Genomic DNA, 26,045 nt, shown 5'->3' on the forward strand with positions numbered 1-26,045 from the left:
TTCCCCTCACTGTAAATGGGTCCACCACAGTCGATCAGTAGGTTGTAGGTGGTGGAGTAAAATGTGTACTCCCACTTCTTCTAATACATCAGGTCAATGTGGAAGAGTAGACCATACACCCTATAGAGCTCGTTGAGGTTCTTCCATGTGAAAACATTTTTTTTAATTATGACAAAAAAGCAGCTATGCAAGCATGCAATTCAATAAATATGAGGCACTACGATTATACAACTCAATGATGATCAGCCACAACAAAATCCATATGTTATCCATCTACGAATGTGATAACTTTTTTTCCAATTAAACTTTAAAGCCAGCGCCTTTCTCCAGTTGCAGAGTTGAAAACATATTCTCTTCCTGAACCTGTGGAAAATAAACAAGGAAAAATATCGTCTGAAACGGAGAAAATAACCAAACGCCTTTGGCTATTGTGGCAAATCACAGAAGCATTCCCGTTCTATTCGAAAACATGCGCGAATTTGAAATTAAAACATAAAATAACGCTGGCAAACATTGATGCATAATAAACTATTCTCTTTCCAGTATTCTGTAAAATGTTGACATAAATTTGTATACAAAGTTGATCACTGTGCTTATCAATCAATAGGTCACCAATATCGCGGTATTGCTTATAAAGAAGTTTAAAATATAAGACACATCTTACTTGGATCTTCTGCTCTGCCATCAAACTTCAAAAAAATGAGAACATGCAAAATGTCAGTTTTCAGTGGTTTCAAGACATAATAATCACAGCATACAATATAAAAAACATGCCAAGCAGCAAGGTAAACAATTTTAACAGACTGCATATATCCTCACATTAATGTTGCCATATAAATGTTTGTATCCTACCCCGTATGAAGGTGGAGGCGTTTCTCTTGTTCTTTCAGAGTTGATTCGATCTCGTGGTATATTATTAGGTGGATCTTCTGGTGTGTTGTGAGGTTCTTTCATCCTTGGTCAATCAGAAAAAAACACACAAACACACGAGTGACAAACACGTTGATGCAACATTGGTTCATTAATGTCACGTGCACATTTAAACATTCATAGCCAAGCCATTTACAAAAGAAGCATACGCTGCTAAAAATAGTAAAAAAAAATCACGAAATTACCGACAATGAAACATTTACATTTCATGGATATCTAGGAGTTGACCTCAATTAAAATGTCTAGCTCACAATATGCATCCACTATTAAGCAAAGAAGCAACAATTGGAAGCTAAGGTAGATGTTTCTTAGTCAGTTTTACATATATACGGTACTCTAAATTAACAAAAAATGGTTGATACTTCTGAACATGCAATCCCAGAAGTGGAATGTTCTAGCTTAGCTGCTAATTCAATATGAGCATTTCTTCCTTGCATAGTGACCACCATTCAACAACTTTCGTATGCCACAGTGATACAGTGCGTGTTGTCTTTGACAATAGGTTAAATACACAGTGCAGGCTCTAAGCATGGGGGAGTGTGGTCTGTGCATGCAACTCAATCCCAAAGGCAAGCTCTGACTTGTTAGCCTCCAGCAGGGGTTTCTCATCCACGGGTTGCGAGGGCTTGCAGCACTTCCAACAGCAGGGCATGCTGGGAGACAAACGCATCACGTGGTGATTCGCAAATATTTCCACAACAAAAACCCCACCATACACAAGGGTAAAACAAAGGGTGGAGCCCTCCCAATGTCTTGCTCCCACCACTCCTGGTGACAGGGACCTCCACTGGGGGGAGTTTCAAAGAACCCCTCTTCCGGAATGTGTTGTTTTTTTTCCCCTACTCGATTACAGCCGGTCAGATGTCTTGGAAGCGATGGGAGCACCCACACTTTAACCCACCACACACGACCTGCCGATTGGCTGCTGCGTACTCACTGCTACTTCTTGGGTGGATAGAGGACGAGGGAAAATGTAAAAGAACCTTGCACCATTGATTCAACTGTCACGCCAGGAGAAAAATCAGGTGACCTCTGGATTGCTAGTCCAGTGTGCAAACCATTACACTACGGCAGAATAATCAAAGGTTTTCAGAGTAATCATGTATCTGTACGTAAACCAAAAAAAAACTCAACGATGGACAAAATGTATTTTATAAAAAAAATTCTAAATAAACTTTCTTTACTCGGTGTTACATTAAAACAAATCTCAACGTAATAAACAATGGAATAGGTACGGTAGAGGGTGGTCCAGATATATGTTGTGAACCACCATTTAATTATCTAAAACGCAATATTGTTTAAGTAAGGTTTTGCTTAAAGCAGGAATGCATATCCAAAGGAAGAAATTCACGAGGGGGCAATGAATTGTGGGTCACAAGACATCTGGACCACTCGGTACATTAGACAGACGGGATGAGGTGGCAATGAAAATTATAGACAATCTTGTGAGTCTGCGCCTACTTTTAATTTCACGTTTTTAAGGTTTTATTCTCGCATTTGTCTTGGGGGTGGGGGGGGAAATGCTTCATTTATTGGTCAGACATTATAATCTGGCTGTTCCTCTTCAATACCCAATTATGCGGGGGGGGGGGGGACAGGAGTTCTTATTTCAAACACGAATAGCGACGATACAAATCTAAACGCCGATGATGATTATATTATTAGTGAGGGGCATTGAAATCGGGAGCAGGAAACTCCCAACGCTGCGACGAAGCGGCGGCGTGAAGTCACATTATCATCATCATCATCATTCCAAGACGGGGACTGGGGGGTCATCTCAAGGGTAAGCGCTTCTCACTGCCCAATGGCGGAAGAAATCCTGGTGGGGGCCAGCACGTGCACAGCCCCCCCCCACCACTGATCCACGATCGCGTTGTCAGCAACAACAACAAAAATCATCTAGAGACGTGCCGACGCTGGCAGGCAACGTCGGCACGAATTTCCCGCTTAAGCGCAGCATCTTTTCTCATATATATATATTTTTTAACCGGCGAAAACATTCGTGTGAAGTTTTAAACGGGGAATTTTAGAGCCGGAGATATGACTGATTTTGTTACTGATTAGACTATTGCGTTGGCTTGTTCTCTTTAAATCTAGTTAGCAATGTTGCATGTTTACAAACCGTTGATTTACAAAGCTGCGCAATATTAAAAAAAAACAGTCTGGCTTCTTTGCGTTGTCTCTCCAACAGTAATAATTAACAGGTATTTGATGTTACATGTGCCCTTTTAATGAAACACCATATTTTATCTATCACGCTTTGCATTAAAGATATGCGACGTGTCTCATTTGACATTGTCGAAATAATTACCAATATCATGCATAGGAGACAAAAAGTTTTCATACCTTTTCCAACAGCAATATGAAATCAGAACGATGGTAAGTAGGAGCAAAAGTCCAGCAATGACCATGACGGCAATAAACCAAGTGTCTGGCTTCCAATATGTATCAACTACATTGATGATTTTCGTTGTAAGGACCTGAAAAAATACAGTATTCACAGAGCAGTTTACTTTGACAGTTTTGTGAGGAAATGTGTTATATTTCTTATCAGTTTCGTCATTGGTCACAGGTGCTTGAAAACATTGATTCAAGTTAATGCAGTGGTGGTAACTCTGGTGATCATTGTGCTGTGAAGATGACAGTGATGACGCTTCTGTCAAACTACGCAACTAAATTGTGGAACGGGGTTACAAGTACACAACTGAAGACCACTTGAAACTGCAGGGCCACAAATGTTAGCTATTGTCTATATACAGTACTTATAATGACGGCTGGGTGGTGCAATGGTAACACACGAGTGCCTCCAAAGAAGAACCTGGGTTAAATTCCTGACTGAGTCACCTTGATGTTTGGAATGTCTTTTATCCCCTCGTTCTGCATGGGTTTTCATCGACTTCTCTAGTTTCCTCCCATATCTTCGCTAAAAAAAACATACACTTTAATTGGAGTTGGCCAAACTTCCCAATGCATGACCTTCTTGAAAAATTATAATTGCATTGAATGTGCCTTTTATGAGTAAATACGTTATAATTCAAATAAGGTAATCCACTCTCCACATAAATCCCACTTCTCCATTTCACTGTGCATGTGTTAAAATGCAATCTTCTCCTCCCTGATTCTGCTCCCCTCTTCCAGCATATGACTCTTCACATTGTTCTACGCTGACTATGATGAGTGTGTAATACATGCATCTGCTATTGTTCATGCATGCAGTCTGTCGCACTTTTGGACCTAATGAGCATAGTAAGACTTGCTCGACCAATACTGCTGGGATGCCAGATGTTATTGGCAAGAGTATTCCATCTATTCTAGATTTAAAGCTTTCGTGACTGCAAGGATCCATACTCTTTGGTTCTATTCGGTAAAGTCACGTAGGTAAAAAATAAAACAACAAGGCCGCTTGTGTTGTGGCCGAAACGTTGTGATTTTTTGTTGTTTTATTTTTTACCTACGTGACTTTACCGAATAGAACCAAAGAGTATAGTATTCCATCTACTCGACGATACCCTATTAAATGAAACAATAACCATCATGCATTCTGGGCCATTATGAGTAAGAACCGACACAAACATTCCAAACTGCTGCAACTGGCCCTTAATTTGCTCATTTAAGCAAGTGCTGCTGAATAATATACATCTGAAAGGCAATAGGCAGAGGGACTAAACATATATATATTTTAATATGGAGAGACAGATGTCAGTTTAAACATTGGCGGAGCCAGGATTTTCAGGTAGGGGGGGCAACCCCTCCAGCAATGAAAAATGATAGGAGTTGTTAGTAAGTAAGGACTTGTCCCTTGCTTTTTATTCGAACCGTGTGTGATCGGCATCGCACTCGCTGAAGATATGCCTTCAGGGAAATTGTGTACTGTATACGCAACTGCGCACAATTCTGAGTCACTTAATAACTGCTTTGCCGTTACTTATTGCCAATTATGGACTCAGACTATTGTCCTCTCATCTCATAGAGTCCCTGGCACGTAATAATATGCTACACAGTGGCAGTGGGGGCCGCAAAATTTCTAATAAACCCCAATGATCCGATCAAAATTAGGGATTTCGATCGGATCATTGGCGGGGCACGTGCCACCCCCACTGGCCCCGCCACTGGTTTTAAACAATACCAAAGATATTGATTTGAAGCTTTCGTGACTGCAGGAATTACTCTTTGGTTCTTTCGGTAAAGTCACGTGACTTTACCGAGAGAACCAAAGAGTAATTCCCAAAAAATATATAAAAGTACAGCCCTGCAATTCCATGCTCATGCCACTGCTGTCAGAAGGACCTCCACTTAAGGAGCTCTGAATAGCCTCCCTAGAAGGTATTGGTCTACTTCACGCTGGTTAGACAACTTAGAAGAGGTGGCAGCACCCACACTTTACCCCACCACACACAACCTGCACTAGTTGTGAAGTTCTCATTTAAACTTTTAGGTGGACAGAGTCGGGGCTGGGGGAGGGATATAAGAAACTTGATGCACTATTTCAACTTCCGCACCAGGAGATCGATCCGGCGACCTCTGGATTGCAAGTTCAGTGCGCTAACCATTGCAAATGTCAAAATCTGAATATTTATTTATACTGGAAGAATGTGATGAGCTATAAATATATTTTTCACAAATGTCCGGTAAGGGCAGGTCAGAACGTTACAACAACAAACAATACAAAAACACGATACGCGTGCAACGTATAGGAAAGGTAAATGATAGCTCAACAAAGTGGCTTATCTCGTGGAAATTTATAGCAGCTAAATAATCTGAATAATCCTAATGTGTTTCATGCCAGGTGCCCATGTCCTGTGGCTGTAGTATTTTTTTTTACCGTGGCAGGGGGGGGGACGGTTGTGGTCCAGGGCACTACATGGATGAGGATGGTGGCGGTGCTGCTTAGCCTTCTCGTCTTGTCTGGATTAGTAGCCTCATCTTCAATCAACACCAGCAGCTGGAAGTCTTTGGGGTCAGTGACGCCACCCAGAGTAAAATAACTGAATATTGAACGAGTCAATACTGCCGGTGGTTTTGCATTTGACAGCACAAAGCGGCCGTTTGTGTTACCTGGCATGAGAAAGTACATTTGGTGAAAATAATGTGATATGTTATTCCTGGAAACAAACGTGGGAAATGGGTCCCGAATGCAAATTAAATTAATAAAGTACTAATTATAACAAACTTTGATTTCACCAATTGCTAGACAGATGGCAAGTAGATTATTAAATTGAACAACTACTGTAAAGGTAATGTCAAACAAATAACTCAATATATTTACTTCCTTTCAAGCCACATTATATATATTTTAAAAGTATTGGCATTTATGGTATACTACAATTGTGTTATTGTCTTTATGAGATGAAGCCATTTGGATTTGGAACCCTGCAGCTAGCAGGCATCATTGCAGAATGGCCCCAGTTGCAGAATGGCCCCAGAAGATGACATTACAGAACTACTGCTAAAACGAATTTAATTACAATCTTTGTTCATACGAGGATAAATTTAACATATTGTGTACGTCCTCCTGCAAAGATTGTCCATCGCATGTATATCAAACATACTTTACTTTTTAACAGAGCGCATATATTAGCCAAATTAAGTGTAAATTACAAAACTAACTCAACGAATTTGTCAATAACATAAATCAAGAGGCCAGAGAGGTTTAGTGGTCTCTCTATGTGCTATGAGGAGGGCCTTGTGCGAAAACATCACTCATGATATGCATTTATTTTCAAGGCAGTATTATTGACAATTGTGTTGAGATTGTTAATTGTGCTTGTGCACCACTGCCAATGCAGTGTCACTAAATATTTCGAGCGACAGTATATGTATCATTGTGACCAGGATGAGACCGTCAACCTACTGAACTTGAGAACCGAATGTAATCGTGGACGGCTGACCAGATTTAAACCCAGGATCTAAGAGGTGCTGGCTCAGTGCAATGACCCCGAAGCCGCCTGGACACCTCAACATACATTTTTATACATAAATGACAGTTTACTACACATTTAAAATTTACTGTTAGACAAAATATTCATGAACTTTGATTTAGGAAAAAATCCTGTAAAGTATAGGCGCATTGGCTGGTAAAACATATTACTGACATATAACTGTGCATGTGTTATGCAACACAATAACCCAACCGGAAATGGATACCCATCGTAATTTATATACATTCATTAATCCCCCCCCCCCTTCGCACGTGAAGGGCTCACAAGTGACGTCATCACATCTATCCCTCTATTTAAGGAACCAAACAGGAGGATTTATCCACAAATCTGGCTGTCGCCTGATGAAGCTAGTTGTAATTACTGGCAAAACGTCGTACTCAGATCGTAAATGTTGTGGATTTGCTCTCCAACAAACCGGTGTGCTGTACCAGTAACGAATTGGCACGTTCTGTTTACGTGACAAACATTACTAATTGCCTGTGTCAGGTGGTGGTGGGTTTAACGACACATTTATATTTACGCGATCTCACCCAAAAAAACACAATATTATTACAGATGAAACCATTCACCTCCTATGATTCTGTAATCAAGGTCAAGTGCTAGTGAGTCCAAGTCACTGCATTGCATCTGTACGACCGACTGAAAGGCAGCCAGTGTGGAGTAGATGGTTTGCTCATAGAATGCAGGCGTGCACACCGGTGGTTCATCATTTACATTCTAGAAGGGAAGATAAACAGCATAGGTAGAACACATTTGGGACGCGCTCATGTGCTGTTATACATATGCAATACACGAGTGTAATGTCAGGATTATAAGATGCGCTTTGTTTCTTGAGAGCAAACGCTACTTGTGTGACCATGTTTGTATAGCCTTATTGAGACTGGACACACGTTTGTGATGTGTCTTGTTTTCCAGGGTGTCTAATAATATGGAGAATATGATAAATCATGTACTGTGATCATGAGATTACGCAGGAAGGTGGGGGCAATAGCAAACGCCATGTTAGTGAACCCTATGTTTATAATTTACACAATTACAAACATGAAGTACGAGAAAAAAGATGTCAGTATCTCTTTACACTTCTTATATGACATTCTAATGTTAGCTCATAAAAGTTATGCATGCAAAGTAAAATGCATTCCCTGACACTTGACTTTATGCATTGTAATTTTTTCCGGGTTTGAAATACATCATACGTGCAAGATTTAAATGTGTACTTTGTTATTTTTTTAAGGTGAGGAGAAATAAAAGCTACTGCTCCTCACCCCAAACGGTGTTTGATTATTTCGGCCGTGTTTCACGACCACTTACCGTAACAGATATACTGAAATCAACAGTTGAAGTTCTCTGATGCAACGGGTCTGCTGCTATGTCATTGTTCAAATCCACAACCTGAACAGTCATAGGGTAGAAACTTTTCTTTTCCCTGTCAAGTGTATTCAATACTTTTATTTGTCCTGTGGAGAAAATGTGGTTGGGGGGAGGGTGTAAGGGAAGTGGTAACATTTCAACCGTGGTTACTTAATGCTTCGTATTCATGATTGAATTACAGGTTACCACTTTTGAAAGTAGAAAATCTTACACATAGCTATATAAGCCAGCTTAATATTTTATTAATGTTTAATGTTCACAAGTAATACAAATATATAAAGTATGGTAAACATATCTTTTACCACGATTTAAATGTTTTAAATATTTTACATATCCTCTACAGGAGTAAAAAAATAATTGGGTTTAATAAAATACAGTTTAAAATAAAAAAACAAAGTTTGTTTAGGTGTGTAAATTAAGATAGGATTATATGTATTACTCTTCACTTCCTTCTACGTTTTCGCTGTTATTTTGGTCGCTATGATGACAAATCTCGTCCCGTACGTCTCCCATTCAAGCCAGTGTTTGCGCAATAGAGCCAACACCTCGCACTGTAAACGTGACCTCTACACTACTGGTTAGTGTCACAACTAGGTTAAGGGAAATGCTCAAAGGCAAAAATAACATTTTAAGTTTTGTAGTATCAGAAGGAAATATTCTATATGTTATTTTATTTTACCGTACTTATTTTAGCAAGAGCCAGGGTTGCAGCCACTGTGGCGTTGTGGATGTCCAGACACCCACAAAACAGTGACGTGCGGTGAGGTCAATGGCTGGGGAGGCATTGGCTAGTGTCAGAGCCAGATTCATACACTGAGGGGGGCGTGGCCTCACGGAGGGGGCGTGGTCTCACTGAGGGGCGTGTCTTCACTGAGGGGGCGTGAGGCAGATGTGATAGCTGCCTCCCCTGGTGCTTTTTCATTGCAGTTTCATGACGAGACCAGCGAGCCTAAATATCTTTATACACATACGTGAAATAAGTTACCTGGCGTATGGAAGGCGAGGACATAAAATGAAGGGGTCTACAGACATTACATTGGTGACATACTGAGATAGTAACAGGCACGCGCTTATTGCCTGCGCTCCATCCAGTTACTGAGGGGTTGCACAATCAGATGGGAGGCTGAGCTCACCTCTCGTTTCATCCTGTATTTACTGTGGAGCTCCGCAAATTTATGCGATTTTGACTATAAAAATGATTGGAATCGTACAGAAATGACATTTATAACAAAGATCAATGGAAACATCTTAATATTCATTTTATTTGAGTATTCTTTTTTTTACTTTTCGTAACAGCTACTTTCATTGGAGTATGACAGGTGAGGCTTTGCCTCCCCTGCCTCCCCTGACCACACGTACCTGCCCCCAAATGTTAGCGGTGGCTCAGGGACACCCACAACATTTAGGACCAAAAAAATCCAAGTATTGGTGATTTTCGACCTTAAACAAGGTGACAAAAACACTGATTATGCCGATGACAAAAGCCTGAAGTACACACTAGCGTCTAAACATTTGGCTCAGTAGTGAGTCAGTGGCCAGTAGTTGCACCGATTTATTATTATATTAGGACAGAACTACTCTTATCCATGTTGAAGTGAGGGGCAAACTTCTGAGATCCCATCTTTAATCTACCCAATATCCACTGAGAACCAGTTGCTAGTGGCACGGCTTCCGCAGTGCGGCTGCACCCTGGCAAGAACGGAAGGTACTAAGGTTATTGTAAATTATATGGGTTGTTGATTTTTTTTTGGCAGAAGTCACCGTTCGTGGACATGGTGCCAGAACAGACCCGGAACGAACCGAAACGCCGTGGGCGGGAGTGAAATTCTGAACTCCGTTGCATTGCGGAAAGAACCAGTGACAAGTGTAGTTGTGGGTAATCTTCGCACCTGATTGGCGAACACGTGATGACATCACGTGTATCCCTCTATTTAAGAGGGATCTCCCGAACATTCATACAATTTGCTGATGCGTCTGGAACTGTACTGTTATCATAATGAATGTGCTGAAACAGGCAAACCTAAACGATTGTGTTAGTGAATGCAGGCTCAGTTGGCATGGTCTGGCTCTCGTCTAGGTGTTGGTTGGTCAGAGTCGGGGGTGGGGGCATTTCAGTCCCCCAGTATTTTTTTCTTCCCATTTCCAGCACTGCAGGCGACGATATACATGTAATTATAATACAATAATTTGTCGGTATTTCTTTTTTTACACTCAATTAAAACTTGTGTTCACTTGTGCAACAGCTATGCAACACACTTCACGAGAGAATGTCCTTGAACAAAAATATATCAGGGATTAAGGAGATTATTTGATTATATCTGTCACCAAGATGCTATAAACATGATACTATCAAAATGGGCAATTAAAAATAAAATCCCCGCTGTGAGCGTTATACCGTACTATATTTACAAAATTGCGAAGTGATGCTATTAGTCGTGTAGCGATACATTTAACAGGTGGGCCGCATGAAGTCTGCCATCTCCCACCTTGTCCACACTGGAGTTGAATGCGGCCACCCGAACCAAACAATGGACCATATCATTCTAGATTTGAAGCTTTCGTGACTGCAAGGATCCATACTCTTTGGTTCTATTCGGTAAAGTCACGTAGGTAAAAAATAAAATAACAGTCCAGTCCCTTCACCTGATGAAGGCCACTTGTGTTGTGGCCGAAACGTCGTGATTTTTTGTTGTTTTATTTTTTACCTACGTGACTTTACCGAATAGAACCAAAGAGAATGGACCATATCGCCAACAACCGCATTCTACGCGGCCCGCTTTCCGGGCGGACCGGACAGCATTCGTAACGCTATTCCCGAAGCCATCACGTGGCTCATGAACTTAAACCTGGACGTATAATCTAAACATGCTTTCCATACGCTAGAAGAAGTACTTTATTTTTCAAATGTAAAGCTCTGACTCTGATGTTGCATTAGACATAGATTACTGAACCAACATGAATTAACATTTAATACGGTGTAATAATAGGTACTCCAAAACATATATAACAAAAATATATTAACATTCACTTGGCAGCAGATGGTATGTTGCAAAAAATTCCTTGCATATATTATTATGCTGTTGCATGAATCAAGCTGTTAATAAATTGGCTTGGTGGTGATTGAGCAGATAGCTTGAACATCCAACCACATTTATAAATATGCAAAATATCTACTAATCATGCAGCATCCCCCCCCCCCCCCCGTAAATTCTCATCCACAATTGAAGTAAAACAGTAATCATAAACACAAACTGACCATTTTTGGGGTTGATGTAAAAAGGCGTGGGTATGTCCGTGTTGCCACTGATAATGGAATATTTCAGGTTGTTAAACGGGTAGTCGGCATCCCAGCATACAGGAGCACCAATGAGGGCCCCTACGGGACTGTCCTCGCTGATTGAAAACGCTTGTAAGATGTTGCAACTCGGATTATATTCATTCTCCGGTGTCAATACCACCATGACCGTCACATTAGCTGAGAGCACACATTGAGGAGGTACAAACGGCAAAAGAGAGAGAGGGGGGGGAGGGGGGCGGAGAGAAATTAAAGGTTACAGGATTTTTTTAAATCCTTGTTTTTTTATGCAGCCCATAACTCACAAATTGGCAATTCATATGCAACTTATATACAATGTTTTTCTTAGTTAATTTAATAATATGGTAATAATAAACATCAGACAAATATTTCAGAGATTAAAGTCTATTCAACCTATATAACCTCGAATAAGTATTATGTGAATGTGATGATGATTTCACGATGTTTCGTGAAGTGGGTGTCTGCTTATTTGTATTAATTGCCCAGTGATCTGAAATGAACATTTGTAAGTAATGATACAAAATAATCTTAAATTGCATGGAAATGTATTTCTCATGTGACTATTAGCCTATGAAATATAACGTCCCCATTACTTCCATGGTCCGAGTAAAATCTGAAGTATTTTCCTCACGCAGTAATTCTGGTTATGTTGTACAATTTGCAAACATTTACAAAGGAGTCAAATTCAAATGTAAAACAATGTACAACGACACCATACAACCGTAATTACTTGTGTGTGAAATGTCTTGAACTTCAATCACCAATGTGTACTGGAAGTCCACAAATGCAAGTGCAAATAAATCGTAGTTCAAATTTGTCAAAATCTGAGGGCACACAGAAACATTTTCAACAATGTATATCCTTTGACATGGAACGCCTCATTTACACGAGGGCTCCATGGTGTAATTTGACACATACTCAGAAAACTCGTAACGGCACGCGTACAATTTTTTTTTAATCTATAACGTATACAGTCGGCATTTTTACGATGAATATCACACCTCTAGGCAAACACATTATTTACTGCGATGGCGCACACAGACAGTTAACATCTAACGCACTCTCGGTGTAACATGAATCATTGCCTCACTCAGAGTTCCTTGATAGTAAAATAAGCCGAATTAATTTCCTGAAGGTTTTCTCCAAATTGATTAAGGTTAGGTGTACGACGCGGTTTGCTGGATATATATATTTACGAACTAACGTGGCTTCTGCTAATATCCAAAACCAGTCAGGTGATTCAGCAGTAGAGCGAGCGGCTCGCAAATCGGAAGGTTATGGGTTCAAATCCTGGTTGGGGGCTGACTTAGGCCATGATCCTTTTGTGGCTGATAAGGTGTTTATCACTTTGTGGGGAAGTCAACAGTGGTTATCCGATATATCAATAAGTATGGAATTTCCACCACTGGCTCTGGGCTGTAAACAGGGGATGGGCACTGCCTCAATGCTCATTTAAGAAATATATCACTTTGACTTAAAAAAACACATTTTTTTAACTGAACACATTACAACAAGGTGTTATTCATTATGAAATGCCACTGAACAAAATAAGGTTGGGTTTGAAAATCGTGGATGAAATTGTACTCTTCAAATGATCATATTTATTCGTAATAAAAACGAAACGATACCTGAAGAGTCGAACCAGTCAGTGCAAAGCGGGATAGAGCGTTTACATCAGAAATCAGTTTGTACGTTAGAGCATTGTTGATGGATGTAACATCGTGGTCCCAACAGGTTAGTGTGGTGATACTTGTACCAGCAACAGCGCCTTCTGAAATCATATATCTTTACAACAAAAACACAGACGCATACGGAGAAAATCAAACGCAGTTAAATTGTAAGCCCAATTGTTTACAATGAAGATACAATGTTGTGGTAACATATGTGTACATTAATTAACAACTATAGCACGTGCTTATTTCACATACTGCCTACATTGCCTGCAATAGCCACATTATTTTAATGCTTGGACGAGGTTGAATTTTTTTGGATCAGTTAATGGGATGCTCCAAGGTTAGTTTCAAATTGGTTTACCAAATAACTAAAATGTACACACGAGTGCTGTACCACTGGTATGCTTTGTAAAAACCATGAACCATACAACGTAAATTGTGTTATATATTAAAAAAAGTGAAATTGTGATGCTTTTATGAAAAATGAAGCTTAAAAAGATATAGGAAGTTGTATTGTCTGATTAAATTTATTACTTTATATTTTGTTAACTACATTCTCCACACGACGCAAATGGTGATGTTGTGTGTGTGTATGACTGTACATAGTTTTTCGTCAAACTAGGTAGGACCCGTATCTAACACGGATATTTTACCTCTATGCATCCAGCAATTCACCACTATAGGTTCATGTAAGCCGGACTGCTGATGAGACTCTGAACGTTGAAAAGGGACTAGAGTTTGCTTGTTTTGAACCAATGCTGCTGAGAGTATGCACTCCCAGAAGACTGTGTGGTTGATGGGATGTGTTACAAAAAATTTATTTGTTTTTGTGTGGAGGAACAGATACGGGAAGAAGGCATACTGTCTACTTATTATCACGTAATCGTCTCTTTAGTGACCCAGGTCATTGTCGCAAATTAGACTATCCTGGTCCCTTTGAGTTTCCACGTTGTGAACATTTTTTCTGTTCGCACTTAAATTCTCCAGAACAACGCTCATGATTATTTCGCGCAAAGTAGGGAACCTTTAACACAACCATTTGCTGAATGGAGAACAAATGGGTGCGTGTAAAGTACTGCATATGTTATACATACATGTGATGGTAAGACGTGCAGATAGGTGGGTTATCATTCACGTCCGCCACATTCACTTTGAGATTGAGTGTAGCACTGAGTTTGGAAATATAGTTTGTCACCCTGACCACGATATTATTAATCTGGAGCAGAGGATTGTTGTCCACGTCCAGCTGATAGGCTGTTTTCAACTTCCCTGTTGCTGAAAGTTAAAATAATGTCACATGTAAAATGGGTTACAAGTATATAAACCAGGTGTACTCTCATCATATCTACAGCATAAAAAGAGACAGCCAGCATAGGGTTCCACGGCTCAATACTATATATGAGAAGATCAGAACTAGATAGCCATTCGTCAATTCCTCCACCCCATGTTGAGGATTCGAGTGTAGCAGACTTTCATTTCATCCATACTGTTCAACTACCATACTGCAGATCAAAACACTCTTTGTTATTAAGTTTCCCTGCACTCGATTTAAAGCTTTCGTGACTGCAAGGATGAATCTTCTTTGGTTATTTCGGTAAAGTCACGTGACTTTACCGAAAGAACCAAAGGAGATTTCCCTGCACTGCTCGACTTTTCGAATTTCCCCCCCCTCGCCCTCCCAATCGTCTCTTTTCCCAAATTCGTACAACCTCACTCAACTCAAGAAACATCCATAGCAGGGGGTTTGTGGGTTAGATCGCGTAAACATATAAATGTCGTTAAAACCCACCACCACCCGACACAACCAACTAGTAAGGGTTGTCACGTAAACAGAACGTGGCCAATTCGTCACTAGTACAGCAACACCGGTGTGTTGGAGAGCCAAGGCACAACATTTACCATCTGAGTACGACGTTTCGCCAGTAATTACAACTAGCTTCATCAGGCGACAGCCAGATTTGTGGAGCAGTCTCACTGTTTCGTTCCTTATATAGAGGCGTAGATGTGGTGACCGCACTTCATTTTAACTATTATCTATTGCACCCTCAAATGGTGCTGTTTGTTGCCGGCCGCTTGACACTTTGGGGCCTGTCGGCGCAAGGGGAGACACAGGCGCGCCTTGGCGAGCCCACTCTGATCAGACGTCAGCAGGGTGAGGCGCGGGGCAATGGCCCTGGACAGCGATCAGCAGGCGAGCCAGAGGAGACAGCGGAGAGCCACGGCGGGAAAAGGGTGCAGGCAAACAAAGAGTGGAAGGGAAAGAGAAGGACGGTTGGAAGGAGAGAGCCGGAGGATTGGTGAGTGGAGATGAAGGGGGGCGCGCGCGGTGGAGCAGAATGAGGGGTGCTGAGAGGACGTTGTGGGTGTCACGCCCCCCATTAGCCCTCGGCATGCCTTCCGTTCACAAAAACCATGGCAGTAGATGGTCACTGCATGGCGCGCCTTCAGATGCGCTTCTGCGGCCGTCTGGAACGCTCTTCCTTTCCGATATGAGGAAGCCACTGGCGCTGTGCACTTTAATATCTAGATTGAAAACTATTTTAGATATATAATTGGCTTTTTTGTGTTTAGTTTGTTGTCCCTCCCCCGCGCCTCTGATTAGCACGGTTGGCTAGGTAGGGTGCGAAATAAAGTTCAACATACTGTACATAGGTATATAAAGAGGAGGGAGAGGGAGAAGGAGGAGGGGAGTTCCGAGGGCAGATTCTGCTGGAGTGTGTGTGACCTGCTGCTGTCTTACCAGTGGGTCATCAAAAAAGAGACCTTTTGCCAATGATTTAACATGTGAAACATTAATAGATCACGACGTTTCGATCGCAACACAAGCAACCGTCATCAGGTGAAACAAACACAGCAGGACTACGTCAGCAGTCCTCCTGCTGTGTTTGTTTCACCTGATGACGGTTGCTTGTGTTGCGATAGAAACGTCGTGATCTATTAATTTTCTAACTACGTCACTTTACCCAAAGAACCAAAGAGTATGAAACATTACGTACAGATGACGTGCTAATTAAGTCTTACAACGCATTATGCACACGAAGTAAACGTACAAAACGTGGACCATTTTAACAACAGTGAACCTAACCAAATAACAGTTTAGCCCATCATTTAATGAAAGCAAATTGCTGGCACCACAATATCTATACACAATTCACACATTCTCGACCACGAGCATACGAGCAAAGCTAAAATACTGGGTGATGTGCATGTTGTTTACCGGATTCTATATAAAATCCCTCCGCAGGAGACACCAGCTCGAAATAAACCGTGGTGTCATTGGATGTAACGGTTGTGACCAAGGTGTTTTGGGGCAGCTCTTCCAAGATTGTAATTGTCGTTGAAGCCGGACCCCTGATAAAAGATTTAAATTTAACAAAATGCAAATTTCAACGATTGTATGACTTGAATATTTCCACGAATACCCTAAAAACTAAAACGTACTATTTTCACTCGAAATTCACAATTAGGACATGCAAAATGCAATATATAACTCAATACATTTAAAAACCTAGATTAGAATGGAATTACAGTTCGTATAAAGTTCATTGGAGAAAACTTTTTATTTTTACATGTAAATACTTTAATACTGCACAAATTCAATATATGATCTGTACTATAACTAAATAACACTTCTCAGCCCTCTGTAATTCCACTGCTTGATGAAGGGCTCCCTAAACTGTCATTAATGGGAGTTGTGTAAGGGAGGAGTGCCTCAGACATCACTCGCATCTGATGTCAGCCATGGCCAGGAATCCAGTTTAGGGCTTCCAGAATCACAGTACAGTGTGCAAATCACTGAGCTACTGCTACCACTATTTATTCCTCATTATCAACACAAAAAAATACATTCAGTACATGGCACCTATAGTGGGGGACACAAGTGTACATTTTATGTGCACGTAATACATGTTTTTTGGAGATATTTGGATGATCCTAGCATTGTTTACACAATTTAAATTGTACTAACAGCAGTGGATTGAATCAGACAACTACTGCATGGTAATTATGTTCTATTTAGGGTGAATAATTAAATACCGGTGCAAACGGACACAATTAGGACACACATGGACGTGTGTAAATCCCCTCCTCGCTGTGCTCACTCGTCCAAAAGAAACCTAGCACGTAAAAATTATATTTTCAAATATAAAATTCCTGCAATGCTGCCATTTGTCCACCATTACTTCAAAGTTCTCTTCCAAGTCCGTAATTCAAGCTCCCTTTGTCCCATGCGATTATACTCCATCACTTCGCAACACCACACTCGACGCTCCGGTTCTTGAGACGTAACGAGGTAAAGGAGCAATATCATGGTTTCTGCTTCCCTCCTTCAAGTATTTTTTTTAAGGTCACACAATCACCAGATGCAGTTTAAGGTCACCTCCAAGACGATAACGTCCCCTTTTTTCATATAACAACACGTGACAAACGTTATGGCAGGATTCGTTAATACGTAGTTGGAACGGAGACGGTCGCCTTCACGCGGTACTCCATGTTTAGCCCCCAGCACAACTAGTACCATCACCAAGGTGAACCCCAATGATGGAAGACAGCGCCTCAGTTGGAACGGCAACCACATTAACCAAATCATTGGTGATGCTGTTGCATTGGCAGGTGGTGCACGAGAACCATTGACAACGAAACCCAACGCGTCCATTAATAATACTGTGGCCTTAAAAGAACAAAACGTTGCCTGAAACATCACCTATTATACATGATTTCTTTTAGGGCCATTGATATTGGCTATGTTGAGTTATTTTACTATTTTCTATAGATTAGTGCCTCATTTACATTGATTTGTCTCTGCTTTGGCTGTAGCAAGGAAAATGTCTATCTCCTAATACTTGGCTTATGAGTACTAATATTATTTGTCTCGTGAGGAAATTAGTTGCAAATCATACGTGAATCCTGGTGGTTCATCTTTTGAATCCACAATGATTATTGACACAGATCCATTGCATGAGAGGCCCTTTGAATCATTGACAATAATTTGCAGCAAATAATTCTGAAAAGGTGGAAAAAAAACAGTTAGCAACAGATGCAGATCCTTGCTGATAATGCATAAAAACTGAAATATTTTCAGCAATGTAAGATGATAAAAGTCACATTTCAATTACCTAAATATGTAGTAGTATTTTAATTAAATTAACAGGTAGTTCAGATACTGTGTTACTCTGACATATGTTACAATCTGCAACGAAACTATGTATTATGATATTCTGCAGTTACATTATATATCAAGTAATTTTTGGACTGCATGTTAACACTGAGCAACACATACTGTATGCCATCACCAATGTTATGCTTTTTTTCTGACAAGATAGAACATTTTAGATTTTCCAGTCGAGTTGCATCGGCACTGAAATAGAAATGCTGGCATTACAGTTCAAATTACTACGTTGTTCATAATGAGCAACTGAATTATTAGCATCACTCCAGTAAATGTTTGTTTTATTTTTTCACCTTGGTTATAATCTAAAATGTAGTAAGTGTCTCATTAGGAATGGTATGGCAGTGAATACATTGCTATACAAACATGAATTTGCTTAATGATTATATTTTACACTCCTTCAAATTACAATGCTAAATTATGCAATGTCTGTCATGTCATGTGAGGAAAGATTTAACACGTCAACTTATTGTAATGAGCAATGCTATATGTTGTGTCAGAAGAAAATTGTCCCAGAAGAGGATGTCACAGAACTACTCATGAAGCCGATGGAACAAGGCCACTTTAGCAGCTTTTTCATGGCCTGGAAAGAATGTTAACCGAATTATAACAGCACCAAAATGTTGAGTTTTTACTGCTGTTAAATATCAGATGGATCAAATTTAATAATTATCTTTTCGTAGTCATTCATGACTTGACTGAGACCATCAACTCACTGCACATGAGGACGGAGGGTTTAAATACAAGGTGGTTACCTGGATTGAAATCCAAGATCTCAGCGATGTCAGATACATAATCTGACATTGTATTAGACCCTTAGCCATCCACCTCCTGAAGGGTAAACTATTAAGGAAGAGGCGGCGTATGAGCAAGAATTAACAGAGGGTGTTGGTGGGGGAGGGGGGACGGAAACAGCATTTGTGTTCAATAATTGGTAAGGTGTTAGAATTTGACTGACCTTGTCCACTTCATAGTCGAAGCCAGTGGCTGGGACCCTGATAACACCGTTGAGCGTATTAAATTGTAGCCGTGTAGCACCACTTGCTGGAACGACTGATAACCAGGTGAACTAGGGAAAAAGTCCAATAACAGTTTCTGATGAAGTTTTAAAAGCACATCTTGATCAAGCAAAGTAAGCGAGAAACAACATTTAGCAATGTGTCATGGGATTCCTCCATCAATGCAAACCACATTAGAAACATTTTCACGTGGGCAGATTTAAATATTATTACATTTATAAACCATTCCAAGGCTTTCTTTTTTTTAAAGAAATGTTTCTGGGGTACACTGATCCGAAATGTGCATTGAATGTTGGAACATTGTTTCATTTTGGAGATCAAACAAATGCGATAAATGTTTGTGTGCCGAACTACAAATCACCGAGGTAGTCCCCATACAATTTCAATATTCCCTTTATTTTAAATGTGTTTCACAGTTTAACTGGCGTATTCAGGTTTCTTCAATCACCCTTCTGTCTTTCTGCCCAGTACTAATTACAGTCCAGTGCTTTAATTGGTGACCTCGTATAGCCCGCTGAGATGGCAGTGGGGCGGCAGACACCTTGATGGTACGTGCAGAAGAAGGTGAGATGGCGATGCTGTGAATGTTCCTTTTCTGGAGGCGGCGCTGAGTAGGGCGATGACAACGATGACCGAGCATGGCGGTTTATGATTATTGGTGATGATGGCAATGACAGTGGCAGAATAGAGACACACACACATGGAGAGACACAGAGTGGCACATTGAGATGGAGAAAAAATAACAGCAATGCAGGGAATGTGACAGAAAGACATGGAGAGACAAGGGGAGAGCAACCAGATATATGATAGGGCGAGGAACAGACATACACAGAAACGCAGGGAAATGTGGATAAACCAATCTAGAGCATCAAAGTCGAGAAGAAGCTAATAGATACGTATAGTGAGACACGGAGAGACAAATACCGAGACGTGGAGAGACACACATTGACAGGAAGTGAATGGGAACGACATGGAGAAATTCCATTCAAAATTCGTACTTTGCCTGTGCGGCAGTGATATCTAGCAAGGGGGGTGCAATTAATTACCTATACAACCCCCTATTGTCTAAAACGGCAAGTGTCCCTTGAGAGCAGGGAGTTTCCTATTCATGCGATAGTGTGAGCACTCTGTGTGCAGCATGGCAAGCACTTTTGCCACTGGGGGTCCTTACAGTTAACGTGTCACCTGCATCCTGGTCAGTGGCTGGCACCCGATAGATGACCGCGTTGGGTTGTTCATCCTCTCGAACGCGAATCGTGGCTCCTTAACATTACAACGTGCAAGCCATGGGGTAGAATGAGTGTATGTTCAAACGTACACATGTATATGATTGCTATCATCGGCAGCCATGATCCATCCACTGCTGGATGAAGTTCTCTCCAAGCCAATGCAATCTCACCATGTCATCGTATGTTGAAGATACCCATCTGACATGGGAGTGCACGTCTCACACGATACGTATTACACAAACATTTATTATCATTATTGCAATACTTTGAGTTCGGGGTTAAGTATTGGTGCAGTGGTCAGCGCAGTGTGTTACTAATCCAGCGACCAGAGTTCTATTCCCAGCCACAGCTGATATCAGCTACGAGTGATTTAGAACTGCTGTTTGTTCTCTCGTTCACAAACACACACTGATCAGCACGGTGAAGTATGGTGAAACAACCAACCTTCACGACTGACAAGGTATGAGGATGTCTTCATCCAGCACTGGATTTACAATGGACTTAAAGTTAAAAGTTATTATAATTCTACATGAAGGCTTGCACGACCAATATTGAGATTGCATAAGTAGCATGTTGTTGTATACCCTCCTACATGCAACACAGCTGATTGATATCACGTGAACAATCGTGCCAATGTATTACTGCTTCAGCACACAGATGTTGTAGAGCAATTCATAGCAACATTTAATAATTGGATTCGTCGATTTGCCGGTAGTTACGACCAGCATCATCAGGCAGTTGCCAGATATTCTGAAAATGTCCTCCAGTCGCGCGCTACAAAGTAGGTGGTGAGATGGCGTGAATGTGCGCCCACAATGCAGCAGCAATTAGCAGGAACTGAATACAAATGTAATGTGACGTAATTAATTATCTTAGATATGCTCATTTTAAATGCACCTTTACGTGGTGATACAGGCCAGTCATAGTTATTTAATTGTACTCGTTATTATACTTATTATTTTTGCTACAATATTATATTTTAAACATATTTGTTTATTTTAATTGATTCGGTGGCACTTGCTGATATTGTACGCAACTGAAAAACAAACAATAACGAGTGTATGAATCATAGATTAAAATTGTTCACAGAATACATCTAGGTTTGCAATTGCTGCAAGTTTGTGAATCTAAGGTTATATCCTGCTTTCTTTACATTTCATGCCATTATTTCATGCATACTACTATGTACGAAGGTGAATTGCAATAGCCTCTTCCTGGATATGTAACATTATGGCGGTTGCTCTGCATCAACATCAGCCATACGAAGGAGAAGAAAATGATATGGTGGTAATGATCTTTATGAATCTGTCCTGCTAAATTGAAGAAACGAGTCTGACCTGGTGCTGAGAAGACGCCATTGCATGTTGGGGCCTCATTGACATTCGTCACATTGAGATAGATGCTTGAGCTCACCGTTGTCCCTACTGGTTCCTGAGCTGACACAGTCAGTTGGTATAGATTCAATGTTTCATAGTCCAGATGACCACCAATGGCACTGTTGAGGATCACCTGGTTGTTATTGGAAACAAGACATGGTTTGCAATGGTAGTTATAATTAAGAATCGGTAGCTTCTGACACAGCCGAACACATTTGTGTATAATATTTTATATTTTTTGCAGTGACAATAACCAACAAACAAAATGTATTTGCCGCAATCAGATAACCAGTTGTGTTTGATGAGTTTAGTTCAGACAAGAAGAGACTTTGTTTTTGCCTTTGACCAAAATAGTTTGAGAGCTACATCACACGCAGAGCTACTTGTACACGTAAAGAAACATAGCAGGTGACAAATACATTTAAATACATAAGTAACATCGGCGATGGACAAAACTTCGCCTATTTAGTTGTTTATCCCCCCTGGCCCCCTTGGTTATCCTTTAACAATACACTTTGACTGTTGAACATTTTGTCATCACCAACACATTCCATGGTGACCCGTTCCTCGCCATATCGAATTAATTTAGCTTCACGTTAAATTATGTTTTAAGATTTACGGATGCCCGCATGGGGGTCCGTCAAAGAGCCGGAAGGGGGAAGCCCAAAGAGCCGCCGCATGCAGCTCCGGAGACGAAAGTTGCCGACCCCTGGTTTAGTATCAAGTCTGCAGTGTCACACACAATCAGGCATCCAGTATTCAAGCAGACCTATGTCACGTTGCACGCATTAAGATTGCGTTGCATGTATGAGACTTCCGTGGCTTTTAAAAGAAAAGTAACGGCAACACCCATTTGAGACGTTCGAGTAAAGGAAATGGTGCTAAAGCCATTGTGACAAATTAGGCCATTCGTAACAAGCGACAGATAGCCCCGGATGTGTATGATCTGGATTAGTTTCGATCATATGCAATCTGCTGCTTCAAAAATGTCAATGACAACCACATTGTAAGCTATTGTCATCTTAGTTTGTTTCAGGTAAGGCCCATTGAGCTAAGAAGCTGTCTTTCAATGGTGGCCCGGCCAAAGCTGTGATATGCAATCAGTAAATTACCCATTCCATCTGATTTTTTGTTTAACACTATCCAGTTTGCAAAGGCAACTAAAACGTGTGGCATGTACACTTGTGGAAGCAAACATTATTATGAATGACCCCTTACTGAGTGACAAATGTATTAGCCACGGTGCCTTTTCAAAATGCACCAGGCCTGTGTATTGCTGTGGTGAAATCAAATGCCGCGTTACAAATTTTAGAACAAATTGTACCTGTCCGATGAAGCTAAATCCTGGTGCAGAAGGCGTGTTATCAATTAACTGAAAGGGCCCTGGTGGTGTCACAGTGAACACAAGGCCGTTGATGTTTTGCGTATCAGAAGTGACATTAATGTTTGCCACGATTGCTAGGTTCGGACTGTTTTCTTGCAAATACGCCACACTTGGCGTCCAGGTAAACGCTGGTTAAAAAGATAATCATTCAACAGAGCACATTGAATTGATTAACAAAAGGGTATATAATAATAATAATAAAATGCGCTATTGAAGATAACTTAAAAATATACACACAACGTGATCGCCAATGTATGATTATTCTTTCATTATGTCCATCAGATTGCAATAGCGCTACGTTTTATGCATTGCCAAATTCTGGTTTACGTGATACAGTTGCTTAAATGTGCCTTGAACTATGACGTGACATTTAAAAATGGCATATGAAGAATATGAAAGCTGGTTGATTAATATATATGTACCTTTTTCAATTAAATGCAGTTATATACATAATAGCAAACTACATGAAGCAAAACATTATCGTGTTAATGAAATCGAAGTTAAATGATGATACTTACTAAGAACAGCATGTGTTGAAGACAGACCTAAGCATAAAAAAACACACATTCTCAGTCAAAGTTTGAAGTATACTATTTCAGAATACTGGCATTTAACATATAAGTTCCCATGAGAATACACACAAAACATTAAGGCCACGTGTTGCCAGTGGTTTACAAGCACAAACCAAAAAAACTCAGAACATTTGTCATCAGGACCGGCCTAAAACAGAAAAACATTGTGGTCTGACATGTTGGGCATTGGCCATTCTTTAGAACAGAGAGGGCAGAGATGTTTATTGTACTTACAGTTGGAAATCACGTGTTACAACAGGTGAGCCTGAGAAAACTGAGGGATTTTAAGAACATTATCAAATCAACCCTTATTTGATACCCATTGCCTACCAATAAATAACTTCTGTCAACTCACAAATATTTGTCAACTGCATTGAAGACTCAGGTAATTAATGCACGTTTAAATATTTCAATACGAACCACTAACATTCGTAATATTTTGGCCTACTGGATGTGCTCAAGCACATATCATTAGTAGATGTCATAACAATAATACTTACCACTGAAAATCAGAAAACACCAGGCAATGATGGGCATAGGAAAGCGTTCACATGGACCTCTACTCATCGTGCTGTACATGCTGTCACAGGCATCACATGTGCAGTCCACCGCTCTGCCAAGGTGCTAATAAACAAACTGATCTTGCACAAGCACCCTTTTATATGTGGCCATTCGCAAACCTCTAAAATGGGTCACGCAACACGTCCGTCAACAGGTCTCACGGAGACCCGGGTCGGACGCTACTTCCGTCCGTATTTATTTAAACACACGGACACCATTCCCTGGACAGAAAGCGCTGTTGTATTTTCACAATCCAATACCTGTTTTATTCCGTCCGCTCAGTATTTGGACTGCCGTTACTTGAGTAAAGACCTGCCATGTGCTCACAGGTTTTGTTGCAATGGTGTTTGCACTTGCGTAAAACCAACAGGAGATTCTTTAAAGCGGGCTCAGAGTTGCGTGTACGGTCACGATGCTGCCTTTGGCCCCATAGTTATGTGTTCGTGATATGATCATGTTGATATTAAACAAAAAGGTGAAGGTGCAGCTCTGGAATGGCTTACTGAAACCTATGCTGGCAGAAGGGCCACGAATCGAGGGAGCTCGAGAGAACATCTCTGAAGAGTACTGGCCTACTCTCCCACTTTCCAGCCTGCTGAGTGGACAGGGGCAGGAGAATTTGATAAACGCGCCCATTATATCAAATGCTGCGTCGAGATAACGAATCAAACCTGCAACTTCCCTGCATCGCAAATCCAGCGTACTAACAGTTTCACAACCATTCTAGATTTGAAGCTTTCGTGACTGCAAGGATCCATACTCTTTGGTTCTATTAGGTAAAGTCACGTAGGTAAAAAAAAAAATAACAAAAATCACGACGTTTCGGCCACAACACAAGTGGCCTTCATCAGCTGAAGGGACCGGACTGTCCAGAGGACAGCGTTTTCACTCCAACGCTGTCCTCTGGACAGTCCGGTCCCTTCACCCGATGAAGGCCACTTGTGTTGTGGCCGAAACGTCGTGACTTTTTATTTTTACCTACGTGAGTTTCACAACAGCAGTATCGCTCTTGTAGATAATGCCACGCAGCAAAACAATGTATACGGAAATGTATAGTGCATTTTAATGTCATTCGCAATAACGATATTTCTTTAGTTCATTAAATAGTTTTGTCTATTATTATGGTCATTTATATATTGTTTTGACATATATTACAATGTTTACCCAGCGAACTATATACTTTTTGGTAGAAGTGCATCGTGATGTTGCCACAAATGAAGAGATGAAACATCAATTTAGTTTGTTGTAGTTTAATATTTACATGTTTCACAAACCGTACAATATGATAATTAACTATATTAAAAATGCTCGGGCACAATGTTTTGAGACATCAATTTCGAATGTTCTTTATTTTGAAGAAAAAACCCCATTAAAATACATTCACATTATTACAAATTTTGGCTACTTAAAAGTCGTCTCAAAGGATTTTTCCAATATCATCACATATATACATTTACTTTAAACAAATAGGGGTATACTTTAAAAAGTCACTGGATCAGCAAAGTACA

At 40.5% G+C, this 26,045-nt stretch overlaps 1 protein-coding gene across 1 annotated transcript; it reads right to left on the reverse strand.

Annotated features, from left to right (window-relative positions):
* Positions 1-138: 138 nt before the first annotated feature.
* Positions 139-25,369, reverse strand: LOC116942377 (cadherin-related family member 4-like). The gene is made up of 20 exons (XM_032954198.2): positions 24,477-25,369; positions 23,923-23,949; positions 23,345-23,532; positions 21,982-22,153; positions 20,587-20,678; positions 19,355-19,465; positions 18,128-18,231; positions 16,447-16,580; positions 14,324-14,504; positions 13,185-13,341; positions 12,287-12,380; positions 11,497-11,715; positions 8,181-8,326; positions 7,439-7,586; positions 5,753-5,985; positions 3,277-3,410; positions 1,512-1,583; positions 853-955; positions 665-689; positions 139-363 (listed from the first exon to the last, which is right to left on the reverse strand). Exons 1-20 carry the CDS (start codon positions 24,553-24,555, stop codon positions 308-310), a joined length of 2,475 nt encoding a protein of 824 aa, XP_032810089.2. The 5' UTR covers positions 24,556-25,369; the 3' UTR covers positions 139-307.
* Between the last annotated feature and the right edge of the window lie 676 nt (positions 25,370-26,045).

Source organism: Petromyzon marinus, chromosome 14 (genome assembly GCF_048934315.1).
Source record: "Petromyzon marinus isolate PM22_M1 ecotype Great Lakes invasive population chromosome 14, UKy_Petmar_22M1.pri1.0, whole genome shotgun sequence".
Lineage (NCBI taxonomy): Eukaryota > Metazoa > Chordata > Hyperoartia > Petromyzontiformes > Petromyzontidae > Petromyzon > Petromyzon marinus.

Bases quoted from the DNA above. Each gene is read 5' to 3' on its own strand.
- LOC116942377 (XM_032954198.2), bottom strand. From the start codon at position 24,555: ATGTACAGCACGATGAGTAGAGGTCCATGTGAACGCTTTCCTATGCCC. The intron at 16,581-18,127 runs GTATGATTTGCA...ATCTTTTATCAG, and splicing joins GATGAACCACCAGGATTCAC to GGGTCCGGCTTCAACGACAA. The intron at 8,327-11,496 runs GTCAGTTTGTGT...TTTTCTCCACAG, and splicing joins TTACATCAACCCCAAAAATG to GACAAATAAAAGTATTGAAT.